Source organism: Mauremys mutica, chromosome 10, assembly GCF_020497125.1.
Source record: "Mauremys mutica isolate MM-2020 ecotype Southern chromosome 10, ASM2049712v1, whole genome shotgun sequence".
Taxonomy (NCBI): domain Eukaryota; kingdom Metazoa; phylum Chordata; order Testudines; family Geoemydidae; genus Mauremys; species Mauremys mutica.
The window spans coordinates 58,681,781-58,707,568 of NC_059081.1; the positions used below are offsets into that span (position 1 = coordinate 58,681,781).

Genomic DNA, 25,788 nt, shown 5'->3' on the forward strand with positions numbered 1-25,788 from the left:
TATCAGTCATTCCATTATTTTGCCTCTGATCAATGTCAGGCTGACAGGCCTATAAATACTTGGGTCACCTTTTTATTCCTTTAAATACTGGCACAACATTAACTTATTCTAGTCCTCTGGAACTTCCCCAGTGTTCCAAGACCTATTTAAAATCAGTAGTAATAGTATAGATTGCTCCTCAATCGGCTCTTTTAAAACTCTCAGATGCAAGTTATTGAGACCCACTGATTTATTTTTTTTAAATGTCTAACTTTCATAGCTGCTCTTTTAACATCCTCCTGATTTATTACTGGGTGGAAAGTATTTCATTACGATAAGAATATATCTGGCATTTTCCCCAAATACAGAAGAGAAATATTTGTTAAGCACTTTTGCCTTTTCTGCATTGTTATTGGTCAATTTACAAGATGGAAATGGTAGATTTGTCAGTACCATTGTTAGGATTCCTTTTGTTCACTATATACTGAAAAACAAAAACTGCGTATCACCCTTAACGCCATATAGTTTTCTTTGTGTCCTTTTGCTTCCCTTATTAATTTTCTACAATTCTTAGTTTCTTATTTATATTCACTACTATCAACTTCCCCTTTTTTCCTTTTTTTTTAGATAGCTGTTTCCACCTTCCCTCTGAGTTAGGTGGTTGTTTTAACAAATACTGTCCCTTAGGTGTGGGGTTAGGTGGTTGTTTTAACAAATACTGTCCCTTAGGTGTGGGGTTGTGGACTTTTGGGCATCTAGTAAAACATTCTTAAACAATTCCCAGTTATTATTCGTGTTTTTCTGTTGAAATTATTTCTATCCACTGATTTGGCTCAGAATCTTCACCTTTGTGAAATTCGTTCTTTCTAAAGCACCAGTTATGTTACTCATTTGGGCTTTATTTTGTTTGCACACAAGAAATGTAAGCAAGTAAGGCAACACTAATTATTTAGCTTTGTGATCGGTTCCTCTTTATCTGCCAAGACGGTCTAGTGTAGAATTCTCCTGTGTTGGATACAACACTCTCTTTGAGTTAAGAAACTGCCACCCATATAATTTTTAGAAATCACGAGGATGTTATGGTTCTGAGACCTCCAGCCTATGTCACTCCACTGAAGTGCTCTGTGATAACACAGCTTTTTTTCCATACACATTATAGATAAGTGCTTAAGGAGCTGTTCACTTTGTCTTCAAGGATGGGTGTTTGTTATGCTCTCCAGACTACTGAGCTGTGTCTAGAGGTATGTTTACACTGCAATAAAAGACCTGCAGCCCCAAGTCTCAGAGCCTGCGTCAGCTAACTTGGGCTGTGGGGCTAAAAATAGCCGTGTAGATGTTTTGGGCTCAGGCTAGAGCCTTGGCTATCAGACCCTGTGAGGAAAGGGGTGGGTCTGAAGAGCCTGGATTCTAGCCTGAGCCCAAATGTCTACACTACAATTTTATAGCCCTGTGAGCCTGATTCAGCTGACCTGGACCAGTATTGGCAGTGATGTGGGTCTTCTTTTTCAGTGTAAACATATCCTAAATTACTTGGCTTGGAACCACCTCCTGCCTGTGTACCCATGGACCTTGGGAGCCTGTATCTGACTTCAGATGATTCTCCCTGATCTCCATGCATTCTAGCTTGGTAGTCTATACTTTTGTCTCCACTACTTTTTTGCTCTAAGCAGGATTCAGTCTTTTGCTCTCCAAGTGCTGCTGCTTGGAATAGCTAGGATTTTTCATTGTAATTAAATTAACTTCCCCTTGTGGGGAAAGTTGCAGGACAAGAGGCAACTGGAAGCAAGCCCAGCATGATAGAGACTGGAAAAAAAGGTTGAGAGTAGCTGGCTTCAGTGTAATACTGGATTCCTTGCCATCTTGAAAAATGCCAAATTATGTAGCCACAGAATCAGTCCTTAGGGCACTGACAGATTGAATAGGACAAGTAACACTGTGGGTATGCCTGCGCTATGTGCCCCTGGAGCCAGAGAGTTTTGAAAGCAGTGTCTGTTGGTCTGCATTTGCACCCTAGCTCCCCTTGTATCTCCGACCAAGAAGATAAAAGGCAGGGCAGACTGGCCACTTCTCCAGTTCCCTATCACAGCCACACGGTTTGTGTTGGAACCTCCAGTGTCCAAAGCTTCCGCTTTATTCCTTTTTCTGTGAACATATATGTAGACATCTGTAAATAGCATTTAGAGTTTTATCGATCGTTTTTAGAGTTAGCTGTCCACACCTGACCCCATCCCCAGGCATCTTTTGGGGGTTGTGTACCACTTTTTTTTCAACAACTGAGGTGCAATAACAACGGACATATGGATATTGAACATCATCCATTCCGGCTATACAATAGCATACTTCCCTACACCCTTCAAAACTTCCTTTCTTAGCCCTTTCGGGCACCACTCTCACAAGAAGATTCTCAAACGAGAAGTAGAATCCCTCTTACAGTGGGGCCCAATAGGGCGAGTTCCTCTTCAGTGGAAAGGGAGGGGGTTTTATTCAATTTAATTTCCAATACCAGAAAAGGTGGCCAGTTGGAGACCAATTTTTGGTTTTTGCCATCTCAACTGTTTTGTTTGCAAAGTCAAGTTTCACATGGTCACATTGGCATCTGTAATTCCATCCTTGGAAAAAGACGTGGTTTACAGCTCTTGACATGAAGGATGCCTACTTTCATGTGGATGTTCATCCCACTCACAGATTCTTTCTCAGATTCATGCTGGACTCTGATCCCTTTCAATACAAAGGGCTCCCTACTGGCATTGCTACTGCCTGTAGGGTCTTTACCAAGGTGTTCTCTGTAGTAGCAGCCTATATCAGATGCTGTGGTTTCACGGTCTTCCCCTAACTTGATGATTGGCTCCTTGTTGCCAAGTCATACCAAGAAGCTTATGCATCAACTTTGACAATGCTGCAACTTCTCTTTGGGGGTCAGCGTAAGCACCAAAAAGTTCATCCTCACTCCTATGCAGACTAGTTTGAATTCAGTCACATAAAGGGCTTACCTGCAAAGGGACAGGTTTCATACTATGAATGATCTCATAGACCAGATCATAAGCAGTCCTTGAGTACCTATCAAGATTTCTCACTCTCCTAGGTCATATGGCTTTGTTCATTTATGTCACACCATATGCCTGGCTCCACCTTCAGTGCTTACAGGTGTGGCTTCAAACTGTACTCACCAAACCAGCAGTCCATGAACACCATAGTGACTGTTCCCGCCAAAGTGATGTGATATCCCTGTCAGGTATGCGTGGGCGTTCTCTTCTATGCCTCCTCACTGGACAGCATGGCCATTACAGATGCTTCATGGCAAATCAGGGCAGAAAAGACTCAGCCGTAGACATTTGTCTTGGATGTTCTACCCTGCTGCCTCCCACAAGGGAATTCTCTCTTAAGGGAAGAAGCCCAGCACTCCAAATCAGAGACATAGGTAGTTAAAATATATTGAGGGGGGGAAAAACAGAGGATAGACTTTCAGTCAAGAGCATACTGAGTATTGTAAACTATTCTTATGACAACCACAGATGCCCAAGGCAACATATGACTATATCTTTCCTCTGTGGGAAAGTGTAAAGTGGGATAGGTTTTTCCTGCCACACCTAAGACTTCTAAAGAATTGGGTTGTAATTTCTTCTTGCTGCTGTTTGTCACCATGTCCTAATGTCCAGATTATTGTTCCCAGCTTCTTCTGCAGGTTGCCAGGCCCTCGCCACCCCCTCCACCTCTTTCCTCTTGCAGATTGCTATGGAATGAGGAGAGGGACAGCAGCCCAGATGTAGAAGAATAGGCAGGCTTTTAGAGGCCTTTTGGTCCCCAATTTTTTGTCATCCCTTCCTTCCCCAAGCCACTGTTTTGTAAGGCTCAAAGGTTCCTCAGTGTACACCAGTCAAAATTTATTCTGGCATCACTAACAAAGATAAATATGCCTGTTTTCTTGGTGGTCAGGGACTTGTCACTTCTAACTGGGAGGTTTTGTTGTGTTTTTTAAGACCTTAGAGAGTGGCCTTTTTGCTATACAGGCTGTTCAAAAGGTAGCCAAGCCTGGACAGGCATCATCTCAGCCCTCTCCTTCGGATGTGACCACTCTCAGAGCCAACAACAGAAAGAAAGAAACCAAAATGAACTTGTCATCTGAATATAAGTGCCCCCTGCATGCTTTCACAAGCAATACTAATATGGGTAGGGAGCATTGCAAGGTATGGTTCCTCTCAGACTTACTTTTTTTAAAGTGCTCTTTTTTTTGAGGACGAGTGGGAGTCAGGGCATGCGCATAGTCATCCTAGCTCTCCCATGATTAGGAGCAATGGAACCTATCCCGTTCTTACAGAGGAAACAAGGCATTTACTCCTTATTGTTTCTAGTCCAATAAAAGTTGGCTACAGAGCAGTTGTAGAACAGCTTGTATCTCAACAGATCTATGAAGGAAAAAAAATTCAAGACAGCTTTTCAAATGTATACTAGCTGCCATCAACATACAGGGCTTCATGATACACAAGTATATTTGAAAGATACTTATCTCCATCTCCCAATTTGACAGTTTCACAGATGGCTTCCTATACTTTGCTGTTAGAGCACAATTGTACCAGTACAGGTACTTGCCTTGAGGTTTAGCAACAGCCATGCAAGCGTGTATGAAAGTGTTAATAGTAGCTCTCAGATGGGGGGGGGGGGCATGTCTATCCCATGTTGGGCAACCTCTTTAGCGAAGCCTCATACAGTGGCAGGGTCATAGATTGCACCTTTGAGTTAAGGAGCTGCAGAGCCAGAGTTTTGTAAAAAATGGGGAATGTCAGTTAACACCATCTCAGTAGATTCCCCATCTTTGAGTGGAGCTGGATACCGTCCTCCCCAATCCAGTGTCTAATAGCAGGTACAATTACAGTGCTCAGCTCCTGTGAATCTTTACAAGACATCTTGTGGAGTGGAGAACAGAGTCTCTTAATTTCAGGATATACATTGTCAAACTGCCAAGTTTTGAAGACCCCCCAGTGGTAAGTCGTCATGACACAGTGGGGTCTCATGTCATTGCCAGTTTTTAAAAAAAAAAATTGAGTTAGTGCCCTCAAGTTGTTACAACACAACAGGGTTTCACTGCTGCTCATCTAGTATCTTTAGTGTACTTTGGTGCTGTACTAACACGTACCTTGTAAAAAACACAAACCAAAGGTTTGTGTTGATATGTCCAGTTAGGGATGATGTCAAATATTTCATTAACTCTCCAACACACACAGAGAAGCAAAGGTACTTAATATTGCCGATACACTGTTTAAATAAATCCTTTCCGCAGACAATTCACTCCCATGAGATCAATTTGGTCTCAGGAATTCCTTTCTCTCCCCTACTGGGGCACTTACATTCAGCCTTGTAATGACCACTGATATACATACACCGCTACCCCAATGTAACACTGTCCTCGGGAGCCAAAAAATCTTACTGCGTTATAGGTGAAACCACGTTATATCGAACTTGCTTTGATCCCCTGGTGGGCGCAGCCCCCCCCCCCCCCGAGCGCTGTTTTACCACGTTATATCCGAATTCGCGTTATATCGAGGTAGAGGTGTATTTAAAGTTGTTAAAGTGTAAGCTGAAGCAGAAAAGATAATCCAGGTAAATAAGTTAGTCACAGTCACTGGGTAAGTTTTTATATGTTCAGATAGAACAGACATAACAACAGGGAAATCAGCTTGGTGTAAAACTGAACAGGTACTCAGTTCACTGCTACTTTCAGTGGTTTTTAGCTTTTGAAGTGGATGCAGTTCCTCCCACCAACCTTAAAATAGATCTGAGCTGGAATCTTGATAAAATGGTTGAGTCCTTCTTGCTTGACAGGCTACCTAGCCTGAGCTAGAATCCCAACTGTACTCATCACTCCCCTCCCCCCCCCCCCAAGTCAGAAAACTCAATGAAGCTAATTTCATTTTTGTTTATAACTTCATTATCAGGTTCCATGCCACAAAGTGTTCAGGGTAATGCATATTTTTTAAAAAAAACTTTTTAAAATTGGTATTAAAACAAAAAATCTGGTTTCTTTGGGATTTATAAAACTTGCATTTGTAAAGTGTACATTTTGGGCATGCTCCTACCAGAGGACAGAATTTTGGACTATTAGAAACAAAAGAACCAAATGGTCCTCACCTAAATGTTTCTTCTACGCTACACAATTGGTGAAAGATATTGACATCCAAAATAAAGGACCATATATGTATTTTTTTTTTCTCATGAGGTCCATTACATTCAAGAGAACCAGAATCAAAGATTTCCCTTTTGTACCTTTATTTTTTTCATTGAAACAACTTTGGTTTGGAGTATACTAAGATCATCAATCTTCAAACTATATTTTCATGTTTAAAATAATAATTATATTTTTCTTTAAATGTTCCCTCTGTTTCCCCTATCCACTGTTGTGAATTTGAAGTTCTTCTTCGAGTGATTGCTCCTATGCATTCCAGTTAGGTGTGCGCGCCGTTCGTGCACGGCTCTTCGGAACATTTTTACCCTAGCAACTCCGGCGGGCCGGCTGGGCGCCCCCTGGAGTGGCGCCGCCATGGCGCTGGATATATACCCCAGCCGGCCCGTCCGCTCCTCAGTTCCTTCTTACCGCCCGTGACGGCCAGTTGGAACAGTGGAGTGCTCCCTTTCCTCCACAGCCCTAGCGTTTCTCTACTCTTGAGTGTACATAGTTGTTAGTTGTTAGTTTAGTTGAATAAGTTTAGTTAGCTATAGTATAGAATAAGGGAATAAGGGGGGTTTACCCCTCTTCTTCCGCAACCGGTGCAGGCTCATGCCCAAGGCACCGGGGTTTAAGCCCTGTGCGACTTGCCAGCGGCACATGCCTGTCGGGGACCCACACGACTCCTGCCTGCGCTGCCTCGATGACTGGCTGGTTCGCAGGACATCCCGACAGCTGGTAAAGGACCAGATGACAGAGATACTATCCCTATTTCGGTTCCTCAGCCTTCTCATCAATGTCGAGAAGTCCACCCTAGCTCCATCGCAGCAGGTGGAGTTCATCGGAGCGGTCCTCGACTCCAGTTTGGCCAGGACCTGCCTCCCTCGATCTCGGCACCAGACGATGGTCTCCATCATCCGGGACCTTCTCATCTTTCCCACAACAACGGTTCGGTCCTGCCTGCGCCTCCTGGGCCACATGGCGTCCTGTACGTTCGTCACCGCGTACGCGAGGCTCCGCCTTCGCCCTTTTCAATCTTGGCTGGCGTCGGTATACCGCCCGCACCGCGACTCGATAGACATGGTAGTCACTGTCACAAAACCGACACTCGCTTCGCTCAGCTGGTGGCTGAACCCAGAGGTCGTGTGTGCAGGAGTCCCGTTCCGCCCTCCTCGCCCATCCGTCACCCTGACCACGGATGCCTCGGCGTTGGGATGGGGGGCTCACCTGGGCGACCTTCACACCCAGGGTCTCTGGTCGCCCCAAGAGCTCGCTCTCCACATCAACGTCCGGGAGCTGCGAGCGATCCATTTGGCGTGTCACACCTTCCGCGCCCGTCTGCAAGGCCGCTGCGTGACAGTCTTCACGGACAACACGACGGCAATGTTCTACGTGAACAAGCAGGGCGGGGCCCGCTCCTCCCTCCTCTGCACGGAAGCGATGCTCCTGTGGGACTTCTGCGTGACCCACTCGATTCACCTGGAAGCGTCATTTCTTCCAGGAGTGCAGAACACGCTGGCCGACCATCTCAGCAGGTCGTTCCTCGCCCACGAGTGGTCCCTTCGTCCAGATGTGGTACGCACGATTTTCCAAAGGTGGGGATTTCCCCAGATAGACCTGTTCACCTCCAAGGAGAACAGGAAGTGCCACCAGTTCTGCTCCTACCAGGGTCGCTCTCCGGGCTCCCTATCGGACGCATTCCTTTACTCATGGACGGATCGCCTCCTCTACGCCTTCCCTCCGTTCCCACTCATACACCGTGTGCTACTCAAGCTTCGGAGGGACAGGGCCCACCTAATACTCGTCGCTCCGGCCTGGCCGAGGCAGCATTGGTACACCCTGCTGCTCGAGCTCTCCGTTCGGGATCCCATTCCCCTTCCGTTATGGCCGGACCTCATCACGCAGGACTTCGGCAGACTCCGCCACCCGGACCTACAGTCCCTCCATCTTACAGTACCCTCCAACTTGGTACCTGCGTGGCTGACCCACGCAGAGAGGGACTGTTCGGCGGCAGTACAGCAAGTCCTGCTTGAAAGCAGAAAGCCTTCCACTCGCTCCACCTATCTCGCGAAATGGAAGCGCTTTGCGCTCTGGTGCGACCGGCGCGGCCTTAATCCCTTCCTAGTCCCTATCTCTACAATCCTGGACTACCTCTGGTACCTTAAGGAACAAGGGCTCGCGGTCTCCTCCTTGAAGGTGCACCTGGCAGCCGTGTCCGCCTTTCGTCCATCCATAGAAGGTCGATCCATCTTCTCGAACCAGATGGTTTCCCGCTTCCTTAAGGGCCTGGACCGGTTGTACCCGCCGATACGACGTCCTACCCCGGCCTGGGATTTGAACCTGGTTCTGGCCAGGCTTATGGGAGCCCCCTTTGAGCCCTTGGCCACGTGCTCCCTGCTCTACCTCTCGTGGAAGATGGCTTTCCTCGTCGCGATAATGTCGGCAAGACGGGTGTCCGAGCTCCGTGCCCTCACGGTTGGTCTGCCGTATACTGTCTTCCACGCAGACAAGGTGCAGCTTCGACCACACTTGGCCTTCCTCCCTAAGGTGGTGTTGGCCTTCCATCTCAACCAGGAGATCTTCCTTCCGGTCTTCTTCCCGAAGCCGCACGCCTCCCCTCGAGAGCAACAGCTTCACGCCCTGGACGTCCGCAGGGCTCTCGCTTTTTATATCGAGCAGACGAAGCCCTTCCGGCGTTCGACCCAGCTGTTCGTAGTGGTTGCTGATCGCATGAAAGGCGAGCCGGTCTCCTCTCAAAGGATTTCCTCCTGGGTGACGGCATGTATCCGGACATGCTACGAGCTTGCTCACGTGCCTGCATGCCGCCTCACTGCTCACTCGACGAGAGCGCAGGCCTCGTCTGCCGCCTTCCTGGCCCATATTCCTATCCAGGACATCTGTCGAGCGGCCACCTGGTCTTCTGTACACACCTTCGCTTCCCACTACGCGTTGGTGCAGCAATCTAGAGACGATGCAGCCTTCGGCTCAGCAGTCCTACACTCTGCCACGTCTCATTCCGACCCCACCGCCTAGGTAAGGCTTGGGAATCACCTAACTGGAATGCATAGGAGCAATCACTCGAAGAAGAAAAGACGGTTACTCACCGTAGTAACTGTTGTTCTTCGAGATGTGTTGCTCCAATCCATTCCAGACCCGCCCTCCTTCCCCACTGTCGGAGTAGCCGGCAAGAAGGAACTGAGGAGCGGACGGGCCGGCTGGGGTATATAACAGGCGCCATGGCGGCGCCACTCCGGGGGCGCCCAGCCGGCCCGCCGGAGTTGCTAGGGTAAAAATGTTCCGGAGAGCCGTGCACGTGCGGCGCGCACACTAACTGGAATGGATAGGAGCAACACATCTCGAAGAACAACAGTTACTACGGTGAGTAACCGTCTTTTTCAGGTTTGCTTTTCTTCATTGTGTGATGTCCCTATAGGGAGGAAACCTTCCCTCTTGTTTTCTTTCTCCCCTCCTCTTCCCCGTACCCCCGCCCCCCCCAGGAGATAGCTTGAATTAAACTCCCTATGGGAGTCATTGTTCGTTCTTTATGAAAGAATTCATGAAATACCGATCATTTGCAGTGATGGGTCTAAATTCTAGAACTTTTAAAGTACTTTTACTTAAAAATTAGTTTAGGGATCTAAAGTTTGTTACTCTAGCTTTGTTGTGTTAAGTTACAGTTATGTTAGGCTCCTTGCCTGCCTCAAAATATGTATGTACACGTAATGAAAGAGAGTACTTGCTTTTCCCTATAGGCCTACACAACATCCTGTGTGCTCTATTGATACTTTTTAAATTTTTATTATTTTTTTTTTTTTGCTTTTCTTAATTGAAAATTAGTTGCAGGAACGCCTTGTTGTAAAACAGATTTAGTTGTGGGAGGTGGAAGGGTTGATAATTAGGCTAATTAAAACAGATCTAATACTCTTCTGTTCGTTGGAACAGCTCTATTGTTTTTCGTCAGCACAGCTGTTGTAATTGTTGTCTTGATGGAAGTGGATCTCTTGTATGTAGGTCACATCAAGGGAAACTAGCAGATGAGCACTTGGTGCAAGTAATATAGCATGAGAAACTGTAGAGGAAAATACTACAATGAGAACACCATGAATAGTTGACTGAAATGGAAATTTGCATTTTGAAACAAGCAGAGGAGTTAAATGGTAGACTTGCCTGATTGTAGTAAGGCAGGATTTAATAATTTGGTGAGTGTTGGTCTATTCTTAAGAGTAGACGTCTGAGTGATTATTAAAACTGTATTTCAATGTCAACTCCATTCCATCCCATCTAACTAACAATTTAATAAAATTCAACATTATGGTATATTTGGGGGCAATAGAAGTCTAGGGAAATATTCACACTAACTGTTTTTAGGATCTGATATGCATCTCTAATAAAATTTAGACAACTGCTTAGCTTGGTTTTAAATAACTAACAAAATAATTCTTTCAATTATCATTTAGTTTATTATAGTGTTTGGAGGTGGGGTGGGTGTATCAGTGGTGGTTTCCAGTTCTTTCTTTTGAAGCAGTTATTTATTTTACTAGTAAGGTAACTGACCAAACTTGGATTGCTAATTTTTAGCTCTCTTTGGCTTTCTCCTCTTATAGAGAACTTTATTGAAGAGGAAGAAAAGCTTTGAAAAATATTTTGATCTTTATTTAGATATGAATGTGATAACCATTTCTCTGATTAAAAATATGACATTTCTTATATCACTTCAGAGGCAAATGTAACCTCTCTAATAAAGAGTTGTACATGAATGTGTATTCTAGTTCACTGTTGACCAAAGATGATGATTTTTTTTACCTTGTGCTATAATGTTAAATGTAACTGACCAGTTTGATAGTACGGAGAGCCAGATTGAATGAACAACTATTACGTGTTTTCTTTGAGAATCACCTAATGCAGTGGTTCTCAACCAGGGGTCTGGGGCCCACTTGGGCCAGAGGGGAAACAGATTTCAGGGAGTCCACCAAGCAGGGCCAGCAATAAACTTGCTGGCGTTCAGGGCAGAAAGCTGAAGCCCTACTACATTGAGCTGAAGGCAGGGGCCCTGAGGCCTGCCACTTGGGGCTGAAGCCAAAGCCTGAGTAATGTAGCTTCTCTGGGGCCACTGTGGCATGGGGCCCCAGGCAATTTCCCTGCTTGCTATTCTGTAACACCACCCCTGGCTTTTATATGCAGAAAACCAGTTATTGGGACACAGGTGGGCCATGGAGTTTTTATAGTATGTTGGACGGGGGTAAGCAAGGAGGGGCTCAGAAAGAAAAAGTTTGAGAACCCCTGACTTAATGTAAGCTGGAATGCAGAAAGTGATTCAGATTGGCCCTCTCAACAGTGATGATCCTATGTGGGATCGTAATGTGAGGAGCGTTGGGGCCAAATATGCCAGCAATTTAATTTTGATTGTATTTTTTGGTCCACCCTGGCCCTAACATGGAGCACAGTGACACCATGGAGACTCGTGCTGTGGTTAAGCCTTGCTGGACACAAATCTTGTCTAAATGGTGATTGGCATACATGTATGCTGTTGGCAGCAATTTTGTGTATGATCCTGAGGAGTCTGACAAGGCTGCTAGTCTGACCACATGTTAACATGCCAATTCCCTGTAGTATGTGATGTGGAGAGTACTGGAAAGAACCTTTTTGATGATTCAGCTTCTCTTCTACAGAATACAGAACCATATTACTATGCAAAACACTAGTGTGGTGCATAGTAATATTTAGTGAATTTGTTTGATACAGAAAAATCCTCTTCAAACCCTTACATCCATGTGGGATTTTGTTTTTTTGTTTTAAGGCAATTTGTCTTTGGGACATTCAGGACAGACCTTCTCTAGGTTTTATTGAATGTCATTAAGAATAAACCACTGGTGGAGTTGGAGGTTCCTGAACTGATATGTGCACCATAGTTAGAAGGCTAATCACATGAAGCTAGTTTTCATTTTCGATTGCTAAATTATAGCATTTTTAGCTGGGTGGTGTTTTTTTATTTTTATTTTTTTATTATTTTAGTGCACACACACTCCTGATATTTTCCATGCAAGCAATTGTTGCTGTAGTAACAATGGAATGTTATCTGATTGTCTCATGGACTGCCTCTCCTCCCAACTGCAATGTTCCTACTAAAATGTGGTCTAGCTACAGAAAACTTCGAGGACCCCAGCTGTCATAGCTGATAGGATATTTCTGATTTTAAACAATTGATCATACATTTTCTTGTTTACTCAACAAAATGAAGAGCTTCAGAATAGCATAGGATATATTTTGTAGCAATTTACTTAAGTCAAACCGACAGTAGTTTTGGCACATGACTGCATGTTACTGGAAGTTATATGGATTTTTTCTCAAGTATTGGAAGGCTTTTATTCAGTAATCAGCTTGTAAACAATTCATAGTATATTTCTTCCCCTATCAGTAAAAGTCTGCCATACCAATTTTCTAATTCTCATCATTTGAAAATATATATGACAAGTTTTAAAACTCTAAAATTCATAAGAATAAAAAGCAAAACTATTTTGTTATTCCAAGGATTCTTTTATATTGCTGTTCTCCAATAAGGACAGTGTTTAACTTGGCCATGGTAGGTATCTGTAGAATTTCTGTGTTTTTTTTTGTTTGTTTATTTTTTCCTTTCATTTATTAAATGTAACACTCTAACATGGTACACTTAATGCATTTTTGTTTGTGGCCAAGTTCAAGTTGCCACATTTAACAAAAGTTGTTCGAATTTCTTGAGAATTAAGTGCTTATTCTTGCAACATCAATTTTGCATTAACAAGGTTTTTTTGCATTTAATACTAAGTATTTAAGTATTTAATACTAAGTTGTGTATATGAAACAACAGAACTTTATAAAAGTATAATTCTCTACTGAGTAAGAATTCATTTGAAAACATTACAGGTTACTGAGTGAGGTTGTGGAAGCCCTGCCATTGGGGGTTTTTAAGAACAGGTTAGACAAAAATCTATCATGGATGGTCTAGGTATACTTAATCCTGCTTCATCTTGGAGGGATGGGACTAGATGACCTCTTGAGGTCCCTTCCAGCCATAGATTTCTATGATTCTGTTGTTATTGTTTACTTGGGAAGTCTTATACAAAGACTGGAAAAGTTGGTCCCTTGCACTAAAGAGATTATATATTGAAAACTAGAGATCAGACAAAAACACATTGAGAGACCAGATGATAGTTCAGAGTTAACTTTTTATATATAAAATTTTGGGTGGTGCTGGCCTGTTTTAAAAGGGATTAATGTTTGTAGGCTCCACAAGTGGATTTTGGAGAGGAATTTGAAGTAAGAGGGTGTGTGCCTGTCACTGTAGGATGGGGTGGTTTATTCTTGGTAGTACATAAAAGTACAGTGCACCAAGAAAAATCGTATTTGACTACATAGTTTTGTGAGAATTTTTAAATTGTGGTTGTGGAACTGAAACAGCCAGCTGTGGAATTCAGAAATAATGATGGTCAGTTTTTCCCTTTAAGTGTTTAAAAAAAAAAAATTGAGGTACTACTGTTATTAATAAACACTCTTTTTCTTGTCATCAGACCTCTTCCTAGAAATAGTTTTAGTATATAAAGTGTGTATTAATAACAAATATAATGAAGCTAATGTTTATTTCAATGATATATTTTAAGATAAATTTTAAAGTAGTCTTTTCAAAAGTGTTGCAAGTATAGCTGTGCTTGTAAGGCTTCTCTCACCTTTCTCAATTAGAAGAATTTCAGATTTAAATGTCGGTGTCCAAGTTTACACTGGTATTTGTTTGTACACTTGTTAGTGTTGACTTTAATTAGCCACTGTCCTGGCTAAATGCAAAGTAACAATATATAAAGTTTTTAGAGACCCTGTCAGCTACAACACTGTTAGATGCTTGAAATTAAGTCTCTTTTCACTAATGTCCCTCCTCATTCATTCTTAACAGACTGACTTGCTACTATGTTGCCTTTAAGGGTATGTCTAAACAGCAGTTAGGAGGGGCAGTTGCAAGGTTTGTAGGCATATCTGAACTAGCTTTGATTTGATCTAGCTTGCTAAAAAAGGAGTGTAGCCATGGCAGCACAAGTGGTAGTGTGGGTTAGCCATCCAAGAACAATCCTGCCTGTTACCTTAGGTATGTATTTGGGTGGCTAGCATATACCACTGCCCAAGCTGTTGCAGCTATGCTGTTAATTTTAGCAAGGTAGCTCAATTAAAATTAGCTCAGGTAGGCCTACATGTGCTGTGTCAATTGCAATTAATACAACACCCTAAAAATGTAGATTTTAGGGTGTGTCCTCTGCCCAGCAACTTAGGCCAATATCCGTCAATAACTTTACAGTTGCACATAAATTTGTATGAGGAATATTGCTGGTAATATGGCTACCTTTTTCATATAATCATTTCTATCTTGGTACAGGCAGGAGGAATATAGGCCTCTGCCTCCATCTTTTCTCTTCTGTTGCTCCTCTTCTTGTCCCCTGTGTTCTAACCGTTCACCTTGCCCCTTTGTGTTCCCTTACAGATAGGTTTAATGTGGGAATTACTGGACAAAATTTTATGGCCTTTGTTACACAGAGTCAACTCAATGATGTAGGTTGACCTTTCCACTTTAACCTTGTGTTTTCTTACATGCTGCAGCCTAACTTGGAACAACCTCTTTCTTTGTGTCTTGCAGACATCCTCACTTTCCTTCATATCCCTCCTTAAAATTCCCTATTTTTGCCTTGCTTTCTATCAACTTCAGTTCATGTGCTACCTATTTTTTCATTTCCACAGTCACAAATTGCTACTTAAAAATAGAATTTGTATGAATCACTCGCTGTACAACTTCAGTTATTTTTGATTTAACCCATATTCCTCCTTTCCTGTGTTACTTTCATGTTCTACATTAGTCTAATTTAAATCTTTTGGCTCTTTGGGGTTGGGATTCTTTTTTTTTTTTTGGGTCTCTAGAATGCTGTTGGAAGCTGTCTCTACGCAAATATTTTATTTAAAATTAGGACTGTGAAGAGATTTAACAAATTAATTTCAATCACGATTAATCGCACTGGTCAACAATAGAACACCATTTATTTTAAATATTTTTGGATGTTTTCTACATTTTCAAATATATTAATTTCAATTACAACATAGAATACAATGTGTACAGTGTTCACTTTATTTTTATTACAAATATTTGCACTGTAAAAAACAAAAAAGTTGTATTTTTCAGTTCACCTCATACAAGTACTGTAGTGCAATCTCTTTATCATGAAAGTTGAACTTACAAATGTAAAATTATGTACAAAAAAAACTGCATTCAGAAATAAAACAATGTAAAACTTTAGACCTTACAAGTCCACTCAGTTCTATTTCTTGGTCAGCCAATCACTCAGACAAACAAGGTTGGCTACAATTTGCAGGAGATAATGCTGCGTGCTTCTTGTTTACAACGTTGCCTAAAAGTGAGAACAGGCATTTGAATGGTACTGTTGTAGCTGGCGTCACAAGATTTTTACATGCCAGATGTGCTAAAGATTCATATGTTCCTTTATGCTTAAACCACCATTCCAGAGGACATGCTTCCATGCTGATGATGGGTTCTGCTTGATAACAATCCAAAGCAGTGCGGACTGACGCATGTTCATTTTCATCATCTGAGTCAGATGTCACCAGCAGAAGTTTGATTTTCTTTTTTGGTGTTTGGGTTCTCTAGTTTCTGCATTAGGGTATTGCTCTTTTAAGATTTCTAAAAGCATGCTCCACACTTCGTCCCTCTCAGATTTTGGACAGCACTTCAGATTCTTAAACCTTGGTTCTAGTGCTGTAGCTATATTTGGAAATCTCACATCGGTACCTTCTTTGCGTTTTGTCAAATTTGCTGTGAAAGTGTTCTTAAAATGAACATGTGCTGGGTCATCATCCAAGACTGCTATAACATTAAATATATGCAGAATGCAGGTAAAACAGAGCAGGAGACGTGCAATTCTCCCCCCCAAGGAGTACAGTCAAAAATTTAATCAACACATTTTTTTAAAGAGCATCATCAGCATGGAAGCATGTCTTCTGGAATGGTGGCTGAAGCATGAAGGGGCATATGAATGTTTAGCATATCTGGCATGTAAATACCTTCCAACGCCGGCTACAAAAGTGCCATGCGAATGCCTGTTCTCACTTTCAGGTGACATTGTAAATAAGAAGTAGGCAGAAGTATCTCCCGTCAATGTAAACAAACTTGTTTGTCTTAGCAATTGGCTGAACAAGAAGTAGGACTGAGTGGAATTGTAAGCTCTGAAGTTTTACATTGTTTTGTTTTTGAGTGAAGTTATGTAACCAAAAAAATCTGCATTTGTAAATTACACTTTCATGATAGAGATTGCACTTCAGTACTTGCATGAGGTGAATTGAAAAATACTATTTCATTTATCATTTTTATACTGCATATATTTGTAATAAAAAAAATAAAATGAGCACTGTGCCCTTTGTATTCTGTGTTGTAATTGAAATCAATATTGATAATATAGAAAAACATCCAAAAATATTTAATAAATTTCAATTGGTATTCTATTGTTATAAGTGCAGTTAATCGCGATTAATTTTTCTGAGTTAATCACATGAGTTAACTTCGATTTAATTGACAGCTCTACTTAAAATAAATATTAACGAGTTTGAAAATATCTTGGTAAGTTTCACGCAAACTGTATATGATGGCAGATCATTCTGAATGTAATATAGAAGGGGAAACGGTTACTTTTCAAAATTTCTTTTTAAAATTTATTTCAACGCTTTGTTTCTCAAATTAGACTAGCAAAATTAATTATTATATATGTCCCTTTCGAGATGTCTCCTGTACCATACCTTGGAGTGATACCAAATTGGGGTAACTGATGAACTCTTTCAATTTATGTAATGTGTCCTTAAGAGAAGAGTAGGCGAGAGAAATAAATTGTCATTGTCATCAGACTTCCTTTTTTTTGTTTATAATTTTTTTTTAAAAAAAAAAGGAAAGAAACCTTAAGGGGGGAGGGAATGCTTGAGCAAATACTTGAAATCTGCTCTCAAATCTATGCTGCTAAATTTTGATTTTCTACTTCACTCACAGAATAAAGACAGTAAATTAGCAATAAATTGTCCTGCACTCAGGTTATTTCTTTCAAGGTTTCCAACAAGCTTTTCTCATGTAAATCTCCCTGAGTAACTTCTACAGACTATTTGGTGCATTTTGAGCATACTTTTGAACTATAGCTCTTAATATGTATCAAGTCACAAATAAAGATGTTATGGCCAAGGCTACGTTTTAGTCACAGGTATTTTTTAGTAAAAGTCATGGACAGGTCATAGGCGATAAACAAAAATTCATGGGCCTGTGACCTGTCCATGACTTTTACTAAAAATACCCACCATTACTAAAACTTGGAGGGTTGGGGGAGGGGGCGGTCCAGGGGCTCTGCAGGTGCTGGGGGGCGTGGCGTGGCGGGATGCAGCATGTGGCCTGGCAACCCCACTGGTACTGGGTGAGGGAGGGCTGGCAGGGGTTCTCCACCTGGCTCCGCATCCCTGCAGCTCCTAGGTGGTGGAGTGCATGGGCTCCTCCACTGCTCCCGCCACAAGCGCTGGCTGCCGCAGCTCCCATCAGCCAGGAACTGCAGCCAGTGGGAGCTGTGGGGATGGGGCCTGCAGGCAGCGCAGAGACCGCCTCCACCACCTAGAAGCTGCAGGGCGGCCGCACACCCCCTGCACTCTCCAAACTCCTGCCCCTTACCCTGAGCCCCCTCCCACACACCCAGACTGCTGCTGATGGCCCAGGGGCTGCTGCAGAGGTCACGGAAAGTCACAGAATCTGTGACCTCTGTGACAGACTCATAGCCTTAGTTATGGCATTTTTTAGTTTTGAAGTGCCATGTTTTTGAGATATAAAACATACATGTAGGCCACTTAAAGCTTTTAAAGATTATATGGTACTTCCCTCAAGAGTAATAAAACTTTACAGATGGGTAATGTGAGATTAAGGGCTTGGCTACACTTGCAAGTTGCAGCGCTGGTAGAGGCTTTCCAGGGCTGCAATTAGTAACCATCCACACCTGCAAGGCACATCCAGCACTGCAACTCCCTGGCTGCAGCGCTGGCTGTACACCTGGTCAGGTTGGGGTGTAGCGATTGCAGCACTGGTGATCCAGCGCTGCTCATCAAGTGTGGACACACACCAGTGCTTTTATTGGCCTCCAGGGAATAAGGAGATATCCCAGAATGCTTTTAACTAAATTACTCTCTTTGTTTTGTTATGCAACCTCTCTTTGTTTTGTTGTGAACTCCGATCGGAGCTCCGTTGAACTGCTTATCTAAAAAAACAAACACTGATCACAGCAAACAGGAGCTATCTGTACCTGGCTGTGAACGATCAAATGAGAGGCAGGGAGTGAATGTTTGCTTGACAGAGAAACAGCGTTGGATGCAGGCTGTTTGCAATTAAGACTAAGGGTTCGCGAACATTTTGTGATTTTTCAATCCAGGAAGCTAACACACAGTGTTGGCTCCAAAAGTCCACTCTCTCTATCTTCCCCGCTCCCTGTCACAGTACACCACCCTCCACCCCCTCTTTTGAAAAGCACGTTGTTGCCACTTGAATGCTGGGATAGCTGCCCATAATGCAGCACTCCCAACAGCGCTGCAAATGCTGCAAATGTGGCCACACACCAGCGCTGTTCCTGCACAGCTGCATGACCAGCGCTGTAACTCCCAGCGCTGCAACTTTCAAGTGTAGCCAAGCCCTAAGTGACTCGGTCAAGGCAACACAGCAGGTCCATGGCCAACTGGGATTAGAACCCAATCCTGTTCCCATTGAAATTAAAAAAAAAAGTTTTGCTATTGAGTTCAATGGGAACAGGCTTTGACATTTGGAGAGGAAAGAACAAAACCACTCAAGCAAGGGCCATGTTGCTTATACCACAGGTATCAAAGGCTGCTGACTCATGTGAGAAAGTCAGCAGACATCTGATCTTTGTCCATTGCAAGGGAAAAATCAGCCTTCAATGAGGCTAGAACAGTTTCTGTACCATATCCAACTCATAAGTCCATCTGTAAAGGATCAAGGAAATATGAAGGCTTCAGATTACCTTAAAGTCCTCAGTCCTTTGGTTAGAATGGTCCCATCAGTATATGTTCATAGTCCAGAGGCTGGAGCAGGGTCAAAACCACTGTTTAAACACCTTCCATCTGTCCCACCCCCTCCCCTCTTGAGGACTCTCGACCAATTTAACAGCAGAATACATATGCTAACAAATTTAAACAAAGCCTTTGTTTAAGTTTGTTAACATATGTATTGTGCTGTTAAACCCATATAAAGAATGAATGTCCTCCCTAGTCGCATTCTGCTCTTTTAAGGAGCAGAGTGCAGCTCCCCCACCCTCTGGAGGGGGAGGGAAGGCTAGCCTCCCCAAGTGTTTCTGGTACCCTGTACCCGCTAAAAATCTCTTGCCGGTACTGCATATTGGAGCGTACCAGTCTACTTGCACTCCTGAGTATTCCTCTCCCACCATCCACCTGATGGCTTGTTAATCTCCCACAAGTAGGAATGCACAGAGGCCATCCACGAAGAAAAAGGTTACTTATCAGTAACTACTGTTCTTTGGGAACTGCCTCTGTGTAGTCACACTATCCACACACCTACCCCCTACTTAGGATTTCTATGAAAAATCAGGTTTCTGTCCTTAAAGAGAAGGAACTGAGGTGTTTGGGAAGGTGCACCCCTTTGTATAGAGTAGGGTGAGGACTTCACTTATGCATCAGAATGCTCATGTACACACACATCCTTCCCTCCTGTACTGCTTTTCAGTGCTGTTTCACAACTTGACTCTGAATTCCACAAGTCTGAATGCACAGTGGTGCCTCTCTAAGAACAAGCTATTGGTAACCTGTCTTTCTGAGACTACCCCATTTATTTTCAGTATGGAGGACAAGCATTCCATGCATCATTTTAAAACCATATTCTAGGTAGATCACATTTTGAGTCTAAATTACTTGTTCTTCCAATATTAAGAAAACAAATGTAAATATTTTGCATACTGAAATGTCTAGCAGCTAAATATTAACTCTTTATCTTTACGTCTATGAAGTGTCTCATTCTGAACTCTGATCATGTGCACTCTTTCTTTTTTTTCTTTTTTTGGGCTAGGTTACCATATGCGTAGTCCAAAGTCATTAGCAGCCTTATGCATAGCTGTCCATCAGGATGGCTGTTTTCTGCTTAGTAGTATAAGCTCAGTTTTGTTGATCATTGTGGAAATAAACTATGCAGTAGTTGGCATATGGATCAACAGCCTGGGCTTTAAAAATAAATCCAGTATTAAATTGGGCATAAATTTTGGTAGTACTTAAAAGTCACAGCAAAAAAACAACAAAAACCACCCTAATAATATTGGTAATTGCTTTGTTCTGTGCTTTTATAGGGAAACTCTGAAAACACATTTCATGAGAGCAATGTAATCATGGGGCAAAGTTTAAAAGAACAACAACAAAAAGCAAATTCTGAGCTTAATTTCCAAGTGGTGTCTCATAGCTCCTATGGTATTACATTTTGTGTGTGTGCACTCTGTACTGAATACATAACAATTCTGTTTCCAGTATGGCTAATTGAAAATTTGCTTTATTGAATTTTACACCCACACTTCACTTGTGAAATCTTATTATTGTTTTTATTTTTTCTAGTTGACAAATCACGACCACCTTCATCAAGCCCTTCCAGTATAATTCGCCGCACTTCCTCACTGGATACACTTGCTGCTCCCTACCTCGCTGGACAATGGCCTCGTGATAATCATGGACAGGCTGCTCCCTGTATGAGGGACAAAGCCACGCAGGTAAGACAGTTTTGTTAGGGGTGTGTCTTTTTTTTTTTTTTTCCTGTATTCATTCACCTTCCAAGCTCATTTCTTTGGAATTTTTCTTCCCTTCCCAAATTCCTGGAGAGAGTTTGTTTTTCTATTTATTCCCAAATTCTTTGCACCCTTGCACGTCCCCCTCCCCCCCAAAAAAGGGGGGGGGCAGAAGAGACAAGATCTACCTCTGTTGTCACTCATTTAAAGTCAGAAAGGCACTAGTGCATCATGCATCTAAACTTGTTTTTTATTGCTCAAACTTCAAGTGCAGATTAGAGGACCACATTGGTGGTGGTAATATTTAAACTATTACATGGGTATTATTGCATGACATTTTATTTGTATAGCTCCTTAATTATAGAGGCAGCTAGTATAGAGTATAGTATAGAGGCACAACACTTTCCATTATCAGGCATTCTTGTGACTTTTTGCCTTTGAGAAGCATTAACTCCTTTATGGTTGGCAGCAGGCCTTTGATGCTCAGCAAAGAGAAACCTCTTAGGTTATGGAAGTGGCTTTTCTTTTGTTCTGTGAAATTCTAAGGAGATTTAGCTGAATTGCAAAATATTTAAAATCACCATATTTGAACACTTGCTTGCTTGTGTGGGAGTAAGTGCCTGAGGAATCCTGGTCTGGGAATCTGTAGAGAGCATCAGAATCCTTCACTGCTCTGAAAATGATCACTGCTGCTTGTCTGTTAAGGAAGAAGGCAACCATTTTTTATAATATTTAGAGTATGACATAGAATGAGAATTATTTTCTCTGGCTTTTCCTTCAGAATTTGTAGTGATTTGTACACCAAACCATTTAAAAAACATGTAACAAAATATAAAAGCGTGTTCCAGTCTTTTGCTACTGACTTCACACTGTGATGAATTCAAACCAACCTGTAAAAGTTGACTGTCAGCTTCTGTACTGAACACAGCATTCAAAAATACTTGCATTTAGATGTAGGGAGTTGCTTAATTTTGTAATTGTTAAACATTTTGGCATATTTCTATGTTCTTTATAGCAAGAAATGGAAAGCAGCATCCTCTGATCTCTCTCTCTCTCTCTCACACACACACACACACTCTCTCTCTCTCTCTCTCTCTCTCTCTCTCTCTCTCTCTCTCTCACACACACTCTCACACACCAACTTTAAAAACCTCCTACTCTCATCTGATCTTAGAAGAATATATAGAATTGTCATCCATCCCTGCTTTCTTCCACCCCTTCTCCTAGCCAAATGATCAAGGCAGGAAAGTAACTTAGAACATTACTAAGTTTAAACATCCTATTTTACCTTTTACAGTTTCCAAAGTTAACATCCCCTTAAAATTTCTTTACATATTAGCCCCCTTGAAAATACTACCATGGAGTGCCAACACTCTGTTGTGGGATTCAGTGGTGGGCATATTCTCACAGCATAGCATATGCTGGGATATCGTAATTGAGTAGGAACTGGTGTCTAGGTGTCAAAGTCTTGACAAAAGAGAAGTATATTTTGGGGGGTAAAAAACTTGGTCGTTTGAGTGGTTTCAGCTCATTTATCGCTTGCAACAGAGATGTAGAGTTTTTGTTTTAATGTAGAACATAAGAAACTATTCTCCAATTGCTCACACATAAATCAAATTTTTATTTCATCTAGCCAGTTAGCCTCATGCTTACAGCAAGTATATCTTGATTGTACTTTCCTTGAATGCTTTTCCCTTGAGTGCACTTGGTGCAATGAATCTTCAAAACCATGCTGTGTAAAAGTGTTGGTTTGTCAAGACACAAAATAGATACATTCTGTTCTCTCTATAATGCTTCATTATTAGTAAAAGCTGGAGGCCTTATTGGCTAGTGCATTTAGCAGAACCATGTAAGCAATATCATCTGAGTGTTGGTTTTGACGTCTAAGATCCTTTATAGCTTAGGATCTGGCTACTTGAAATTCTCTATCTGTCTGTGTCTGTCTCTGCAGAAATGCTACATCTGTAGTTAGCTGGATTTGGATCACCCTTGGTTCAAAAAAGAGGAAGGTCTTCTTCTTTGAGTGGCTCTGCTCCCTCTAATAGGTATTGCAAAGAAGCTTCTCAAAGCAATATCCATGAGACCAATCCCCCTCTTACCCTTCTCCTCAATGTCACCAAATGTTCTGGGGGCAAGGATGTATAAGAGTGCGCAGTGCCCTCTATCATGTCAGCCATTGTGCTATATAAGAACGGCCATATTGGGTCAGACCAAAGGTCTGTCTAGCCCAGTATCCTGTCTTCTGACAGTGGCCAATGCCAGGCTCCCCAGAGGGAATGAACAGAACATTCCCTCCCTTCCATTCCCAGCTTCTGGCAAACAGAGGTTAGGGACACCATCCCTGCGCATCCTGGCTAATAACCATTAATGGACCTATGCTCCTTGAATTTATCTAGGTGTTTGGGTTTTTTTTAACCCTGCTATAGTCTGTGCTAGACTGAAGTGGACCACTCTGGTCTGTTCGGATCCGAGGTTTTTCTCCATTCTTTGCTAATCATTTAGGATGGTTGTAGTTTAGTGCTGAGTATCCTTTGGTACAGATTTCCAGAAAGTAAGGATCCCCTCTGTCTTCTGAACAGATTTCAATCTGTTATCTTCCAAAAGTTCTATTATTTCCCTCTGGGATATTGCTTCATCAGTGACTAAAGAGGGATTCAGACAATTGGCTTCAGCACCAAAAGGGTCAATCAGAAATCTGATCTGAGGTCTTTTCCACTGTAAAACTTGGAATCTTTCCTCAAAACTGTCCTTAGGATCTTTAATCATGCTCACATCTAGTTGTGCTCCATTTTAGAGATTCTGCTGCATCTTCTTTTGCTTTGGCTTGAAGTTGTGACATTGAGGGAAAGTATGTCAGCTCTCCCTCAAGCATTTGTCTGTGAAACAGCTGCAGTTTGTTCATGAACGCAAATACACTTTGCACTAGATCAGACAGCAACCGGAATTTTCTTTGTAAGTCCAGGTTTATCCAAATGCAGCAGCATGTCCGCAAGAAATGCCAAAGCTAGAACCCACCCAGGATCTGTAAGCTCAGGGTGTATTCTGTGCTTTTTCTCCATAAACAATTTTACTGGTTCCAGGAGCTCCAAAAAAGGGAAATAACTTTACCTCTCGAGAGTCCTCGAACTGCACAGTGAAATGGCAAATTGGCAGGGAAGTCGTCTTCATCCAGATCTTTTGATTAGATTTTGAAATTGTCTGTGATTGAGTGCATTTGGGCAAATGAAATTCACAATGTGCAAGACAGGTTTCATGACGTGATCAAATTTGAGATTTTTAGATTCCAGTTGCTCCTGATAAATACAGTGAAATGGCCAAAATTCAGGAAAGCTCTCGTCAGACTTACAAAGCCCTACTAATCCATTCACAGATCCCCCCATGGATGGAGCCCCATCCGTTGCAATGACAGTGAGCTTCTGTAAAGGGAAGTGGTGTTTCACAACTAACAACATCAATACCTCCTTTAGATCTCATCCACAAGTTCTGTCCTGTTAGTGGCACGATATCCAGGAGTTCTTTCCCTTTACAACACAGTCGTCAGACACAGTCTGGACAAATACCGATAATTGCGGTTTATTCTGTACATCGCACAACTCATCTAAAGCGATGCTCAAATACTCACACTGTTGAAGTTGCAAGTACAGTTGCGATTCGATGTCACTGTTAAGATCAGAGATTCTGCATTCTATTGTGTGGTGTGAAAGCTACGGGCCAGAAATTTTCTTCTGTAGATTCTCGCTTCTCTGGTGACAGGATTGACTTCACATCAGTGAACCATGTTTTTATAAACTCACCTTCAGAGTAGGGCTTTTTTGCACGGGCTATGTGCCAGACCACATAATAGGACACTGCAGACTGCAGCGTTAATCGGTTGGCAAATCTGGTGAAGACCTGGGCTTCTACATCTGTTTGAAAAAACAAAGTTTTCAGTTTTAAAGTGCAGTGTTCAGAACCTTCTAGGAATTCTTGATCCATATGTGCATGGCTCGAAGCAAAATGACACTGCAAGTTTTGAAGATTTGAAGTGAGATACACACGTCTGGCAAAGAAGACACATGGCCTTACCATTATGTTCAACGAAAAAGTACTTATTCTCCCAATCCTGTTGGAAGCCTCGATTTTCATCTGTGTATTTTCTTTTCTGTTTGCACTTGCCTTCCATTGTTAGATGGTGTAAGAAAAATTTTGATTAAAAATTTCCATACCAGCTAGTCGCTATGTGCTTTATTGAAGGAGACACAGGCGCTGGCCAGGGGTTGCTATAACCCTGGCTGTACCCCAGGCCCTGCCTCCAACTCCACTCCTTTTACCACGTCCCCAACCCCACCCCACCTCTTCCTGCCCTATCCCACCCTATTTGGGGGCCTCTCCTCCAGTGAGCCATGTCCTCACTCCTCCCCCCCAGAGCCTCCTCAGTGCTGAGCACCCTCCATATTCCCCCCAGAGTTGGCTCCTGGCAGGAGCTTCATATTATCTTCTGAAGAGTTGCATGCGGCTCCAGAGCCGCTGGTTGGCCACCCTGATCTACACACATGCTGATAAGCTTACAAGAGATCACGCCCAACTCTAGGAAGGGCTGTGGCAGGTAGGTGCTCAGTCCTTCAAACTCCACAATGGGTAGGGTTTTTCTGTACTCACAAGTTCATACCAGATTTTGCTCAGAAAAAGAACACCCATGAATCTGTGAATCACTCCTTTACGCTGTTTGGTTCTTTGATTTTGGGACTCTGGGAACAGGTAATCGCCAGACAAAGGTTCCCTTCTCAGGGCGAAACTTTGAAAGGCTGAGTTCTTGCATAAACGGAGGATGTATGTTTGCATATG

General features: G+C 42.5%; 1 protein-coding gene across 2 annotated transcripts in view; it reads left to right on the forward strand.

The window, feature by feature from the left end:
• The window catches only part of FAM117B (family with sequence similarity 117 member B), a 78,092-nt gene that overhangs the window by 13,287 nt on the left and 39,017 nt on the right, over positions 1-25,788 (forward strand). For both annotated transcript variants that reach the window (XM_044978514.1, XM_044978515.1), the window contains one exon: positions 20,798-20,949. In XM_044978514.1, coding sequence (XP_044834449.1) covers positions 20,798-20,949 — 152 coding nt within the window. The remainder of the gene's footprint in view (positions 1-20,797; positions 20,950-25,788) is intronic.